The sequence below is a fragment of the Malurus melanocephalus genome, unplaced genomic scaffold (genome assembly GCF_030028575.1).
Source record: "Malurus melanocephalus ecotype Western Australia unplaced genomic scaffold, MMel_1.1 scaffold_117, whole genome shotgun sequence".
NCBI lineage: Eukaryota > Metazoa > Chordata > Aves > Passeriformes > Maluridae > Malurus > Malurus melanocephalus.
Window position 1 is genome coordinate 45291 of NW_026623349.1, and position 5843 is coordinate 51133.

The 5843-nt window shown below is 56.0% G+C and overlaps 1 protein-coding gene across 1 annotated transcript in view; it reads left to right on the forward strand.

Moving 5' to 3' along the window:
* The first annotated feature begins 10 nt into the window (after positions 1–10).
* PTCH1 (patched 1) overlaps positions 11–5843 on the forward strand; it is a 73378-nt gene continuing 67545 nt past the window's right edge. The window contains exon 1 of the mRNA XM_057369979.1: positions 11–123. Within this exon, the coding sequence (XP_057225962.1) occupies positions 61–123 (63 nt within the window). The 5' untranslated portion in view covers positions 11–60. The remainder of the gene's footprint in view (positions 124–5843) is intronic.

Below are 5843 nucleotides of genomic sequence, written 5' to 3' on the forward strand. Positions count from 1 at the left end.
AGAAAGAAGAGACAGAAAAAGACAACACTGATGTTCCATTTAAGCCGTCAGTACCAGTGAATGAGGGCGCACCCAGACCACCAGCACGGCTCCCCCCGAGCGGCTCCTGCAAGGGCAGCGATGGTAGGTGCCTCCCCTTCGGCGGGGTGGCAGSGGGCCGGGGGCCGCGGCACCCGGTGGACAGGGCCCCGGTCCCGGATCCCGGGGCGGTATTGGAGGGGCTGCGTGGGCCCTCGCCGCGGCCCAGAGCTGATGGACGGGCTGGGGGGAGCCTCCCTCTCGCCGTCGGGGGCCGAGGCTACCGACCGGGCAGCGGGTGAGGCCCGAGCGGGGACGGCAGCGCGGGGCTCGGCGTGTGGCGGAGGCTCGGCGTGGAGCAGGGGCGGCGGGGCTCCCTGGGGCCGGGAGCTACTCCCTCTCTCCCGGCTTGGCGGTGCGGTGGCTCGGAGCTGCGGTGCGGACGCGCGGGGGGTACTCGCCACTGATGGGARCTGGCTCCTGGGGTGACTTGGCGCAGCCCCGCCAAGGGCAAACAGGTTTCTGTCTCTGCATTTCGGCACCTGTGTGAGCCCTGGTCCTAACAGAAACCTCTCTGGGGCTGGGCTCTACAGGACTGGGGCCGCCTCACGTTGCAGTCAATATGGGTTTAGTCTCAGGCTTCCGGACTGCGACCGGCGTGTGGCTGGCACTGGGCCCCATCAGGACGTGCACAGCACTGCTGTCATTGGTCYCGTGCGTGCTGTCTCAGTGCTTCCAGGGACTGGAGGCTGGGGGTATGTTCGGTGACAGATCTCTCCCTSTCTGCTGCCTTAGCCCCACTATGGGAGGCAGACCTGCGGGAGGCAAAAACACGGAGGGGGGTGGGGAGATGTCTGGTGTCGTCGGGTGGTTTTAAAAGAATTGTTGGAGCCAAGGTGGTGTTTCACAGCTGTCAAACAGACAGCCTTTACTAGCCGTGGTTAGAGAGTATCACCTTGTTTCGGCGCCAGTCTCATAGGTGTATCTACTTTCTGGTTAGGGCTACTGGGGGCATTGTGTGTCTGGATTATACATTGTATCTGGACAGCAGGTAGCGTTGTTTAGAAATATTACCATTGAGGAGGGAGGGGGCGGAGAAGGAATCTTTTAAAATCTATTTGCCTTCAAAAGCCTATAGATATAAAACTGGCAGTCCACTATGAATTAAAATGTCTTAGGCGTCTCTGTTTTTATCCTTATTTCACACATACATGCACACACACGCACACACTCACACACGCACCTTTTATTTTGTTCTGCCTTTGCCACAGTGTATAAAGCCCTATTGAGACATGTAGGCGTGATGTGTAAACCGGATTAGCAGTATGAAAGAAAGACATACAATGAGCCTGAATTGTTTTACTTCCTTTTCATTTCTCACGCCTATATCTCTAATAAATTTGTTGCTCCAGCAGTGGGTCAAAGAGATTGTGTCGCTCAGCTTTTTTTTTCTGCAAGGCCCGATGGCAGAGATCATGCAAGTGAATGCCCTGCCTTCTGGCACATGCAAACAGACCCKGTGCTGTCCAGGCTGGCTAGAAAAGGTTCAGTGTAACTTTCCCCTCTAAGTGCACTTTAATGTCCTGGAAGAGGCAGGGCATCTTGCCGGGAAAAGCATTTATTTTGAAGATGACTTGGGTTTACATAGGTAAAGCCCCTCGTGGAATATGACAAGGTCTGATAGGTCTGGGATGTCCTCGTAGTTTTGGAGGGAGCGGGCTGTTGCTCCATCCACTTCTTCCGCAACTCCCCATGCGCTSTCGTCCTCCCATGGCAGTTCGCTGCTGCGCGGGAGGAGCCCGGGAGCCTCGGAAACTCCTCTGGAGGCACTTTTTCCCGCAGCCCTCCGCAGAAGAAAATGCCAGCGCTCCTGGGTTGATGATGTAGATCCCTCATTTGCTCCTTTGTGGCGTGCAGAGCAGCTTTCCATTAAAGGAGATCAGGGGTAATTAGCCGCATTATTTTGACAAGTTGGCTCGAGCAGTTCCCTTTCTTCCAGGGTTGAGGAGGGGAAGAGGCCGCCCGTCTCCTTCCCCAGGCGCGGGCGCTGCGCGGCGGCGCTGCACTGCGGAGCGGCTCCCCGCTGAGTGCCGCCGCCCCCCGGCGACAACCCTGGCCGGCCCAGTGGCCAGCATGACAGGCTAGTGGAAACGGAGAGCGAGGCTCAGGCTGCCCCGCAAAACGCCGTGACTGTGATCTTATGTCAAAGCCAGAATCAGGTGTGCAGGTGGAGCACAGGGCCAAGGCACACCTGTGCAGTTGTGCCATGGAAACCTGTGTGAGACAAAAATTCGAGGAAATAGAAAAAATCTGATAATTTCCCCACAAGCTGGTCTTCTTCCATGGTCAGGTCTCTTGTAAGCCATACAAAAAGGAAGCCAAAGTGCCTACACTTCATTTCTGTCTTCTCTTTATTAAGGTGATCAGATGTTCCAGCTATGTACATACTTTTGGTGGGCATCTGCAGGTGAAGAGCAATCTGAAAAAAAAAGTCTGAAAGTAAAATCATTGTAGATACCTGTTACCTATTGTTAATCCCTATTGGATTTGATCCCTCACCTGGCTGGAAGAAGCTCTGCAGTATTGGGGGTTATGAACAAAAAGGGGATGTAAGTAAGAGGAAGAGCATTACAAAATGAAGCCACTACAAGTGAAGCCAAGGCTGAAACTTTTCGATACCAACCCGGGCTGTCCAGGCATTGAAAGAACAGGTATGAATGGTTGTAGACTGCAGCCCCTCTAGATAAGGAAACACCTTCTCAGGCCTTCATCACAGAGCAAGCCCTCGATAAGAAATCGGGGAGATCCCCTCGAGTTGGTGAAGATGGAGATAGCCCTTGGTGTGGAGGAGCACACTCAGGGCATGCATATCACAGCCCTAAGTGCTTACAAATGTAAATAATGGCAGATTCATTAGGAACAATGTTATTGCCAGGAACATAGCATGCATCAGCTATGAGGCAGACTGGGGGTAGCCACTGCTCTGACCACCCAAGTGGAGACTTTTACACTGACATTTCTTCCTTAAGGGAAARAATTCCCCAACATACRTACACACACCCATCCCAGAAACAAGACCAATTAGATCTCTGCAGTAATTAATCTCTTGTGTATGCCTTAAAAAAAAAAAAAATAAAATAAAAATCCCTCCAGACCACAGGAAGAGAGGGGAGATTAAGATAGTGCTTGTTAAATTTGAGTCTTCAGATTGAGTTATGGAAGCAGCAGTGAGAAAGGGCACTAGGCTACCGTGTGAAGCCTAGCAGGCAGAAGGCACGTAGGGCAGCGCCGGGGATTCCAGGTGCTTGAAGRAACACTCTTCCCTGGTTTTGGAGCCTAGTAGGAGGCTGAACCAAAATGCTTCTGCACCCATCCTGTCTTACTCCATTCACCTGCCCTGCTACGAGATCCGACACGGTGAGGTTGAGCAGCTGCAGAAGTAGAGTCACATCACTTCCTAGCTAGATGGATAGTCACTTTCCCAACTGGAAACTTGGAGGTGACTGACTGCACCCCAGGTGCAGGTTTCAGTCTCCAACAGAAAACACCCTCCAGCTGCAACCGCTTCAGCTTTCCTTCTCCCATACGTATGCACCTATGTGCATGCATGACAGCTTGCTGCTCCTAGCAGCTTTTCTGGAGACAGTCCTGTGCAGTGCACAGGGCAGGGCCTTCACGGAGACAGGTTTCCAGTGTGGGAAGAAACGGAGTTGTGATGGAGAAAAAGGAAAAAGCCGCCCCTAACTGGCAGCTATGGCCCTAAAAAGCCCTGCCTGTAGGTGCCTTTAGGTAGTCTCRCGGAGGGAGCGGTGGGGTTTGGTGCGCAGCTCGCTCCAGCCGGCGGCCCTGGCCYTTGGGGCGCTGCCAGCCCACGTTGCCGGCGCCGGGACGACCCCACTGCCGGCGCTCGCCAGCCCGCCGAGGGAAGGAGGACACTTGCAATGACCAGGGGTTCAGGGGTTTTGCTCAGRACCACTACCCCAGGTACATGCACTCTTCCCACACATACAGGCGGGGCTGAAGGGAGAGGTGCGCAGTGCCGGCGGGTGTGTCGAGCCGGGCACCGCACCGGGCAGGGACTCCACAGAGTCCTCCTCTCACCTCGGGTCCCCATGCGCCCCTCTTTTTCGCCGCATTTCTCCCACGGCCCCTCCCAGAACCCGAACTCTTTACAGCTGCGCTCCTCCGCAGGCTGCCCCCCCGTCCCCGCACTCCCGCAGGGGGGGTAGCCCCCAGGCTCCTCCCTCGGCCGGGCACGGAGTGGGGCGGACGGGCGAGCTGCCCGCTGCCCCCCRCTCCACTGTACACGGCGGTCTGCCACGGCCCGCGGTTTCCTCCGYGGGGAGCCGTGCAGCGGGCCGGGGCCAGAGCCCCGGTGTTGGGGGGATGCGCGCAGCTCTAGGGGCAGCGATTAATGGCTGATTCTCAAKGAACAGAGACAGGGAGAAGCGGTGCCAAAAAAGTAAACAATCGCGTGTAGTTCGAGAAATGTTTAGCACGGCCAGGCAGGCTGCGTTTCATGGACTTTTACACTAAAAACATTAAAAYTGGCTTTCCTCAGGTTTCAGTTAAAGAATGAGCCTTAAGTTGAAACAGGCTAGCTACCGCGCGGCTTTAAATCCCTTAAGTGTTAAATTTTCATTGTGTTTTTCTAACTGGACGGAGTGGTTTTCTTGCAAGGAACTAAGTCTCCTCTTTAGCTAGAAAGAGAGAGGGAGAAAAATCTGGCACTTTCTACCGCAGTATCCACCACCCTGTCATTATTCCTGCAAGCCTGGGAATTCAGCTCGGACCTCCCAGTATTTGTTGCAGCTCGAGGCCAAGGTGCCTCTAAAAGGATTTTCTTTTAAGGCCTTTAGAAATCGTTTAATGCTGCTTTTTTCCTCGTATCCTTCTCTCTTTTTAAAAAGGAAAAATGTAATTCTGTATGTCCTTCGCGAGAAAGTTCTGCGCGTGTATTTGCAAGCATCCCAGACGGGGGGGGGTGGTGCGGGGGGGGAAACGGTCCTCAAAAGAAAACGAAGAAGAAAGAGGGAGAAGGCATTCCTTAATGGAAGTATTGCATGCAAAGAAGACTGGATCTCTTTAAGGCTCCCCCTGAAGCTGGAGATGCACACACAAGGGTTGCCGGCCTGGGTGGTCTCTCTACTTTGGTGAGCTGTTGCTAAGCAGCTAATAATAGTCATGTTTGCTGAGTAATTTCTGCCCTCCCCGAGCCAATCGCCTCGCAGAAACCCAAGCCATCTGACAGCCCCGGGGGCGGGCTCTCAGCCCCTTTTTTTTTTTTTTTTTTTTTTCCCTCCCTCTCCCTCTCTCGCTCTCTCTCCACTCATACTCCCCCCCCCCCCCACCCCCCCACCCCTCCTCCTCTTTATCCAAATGGAGAGAGTCCTTTTTTTCTTCTTCATCTCATCTCTGGAGCCGAGGGGCTGCAGCTCGGTGCTGCCGCGCACACACCGGGGTAGAGCGCCAGGCAGCCGCCCGCCCGCCGCCGCGGCGGGGCCAACCGCGGAACCCCGCCGGCCCCGCGGCCCGCGGGAAGCACCCCGGCGCTGAAACAGGATGGTGCAGCGCGGCGAGGCAGCCCAGCAGCAGGAGCAGCAGCGGCCCGCCGCGCCGCCGCCCCGCCGCCGTCGCTGAGCGCCGCCGCGGACAGCGGCTTCCCGGAGGCAGCGGCGGCCGGCCGGAGTAGGCGATTTCAACGGGAGCGGAGGATAGCGCGGCGGCGGCCGGGGGATCCCGGGTGTCGCGCCCGCCCGTCCGCCCGCCCTCGCCGGGCGCGGGGAGCGGCCGCCTGCAGCTCGGGGTCCACGCGCGATGTGGCA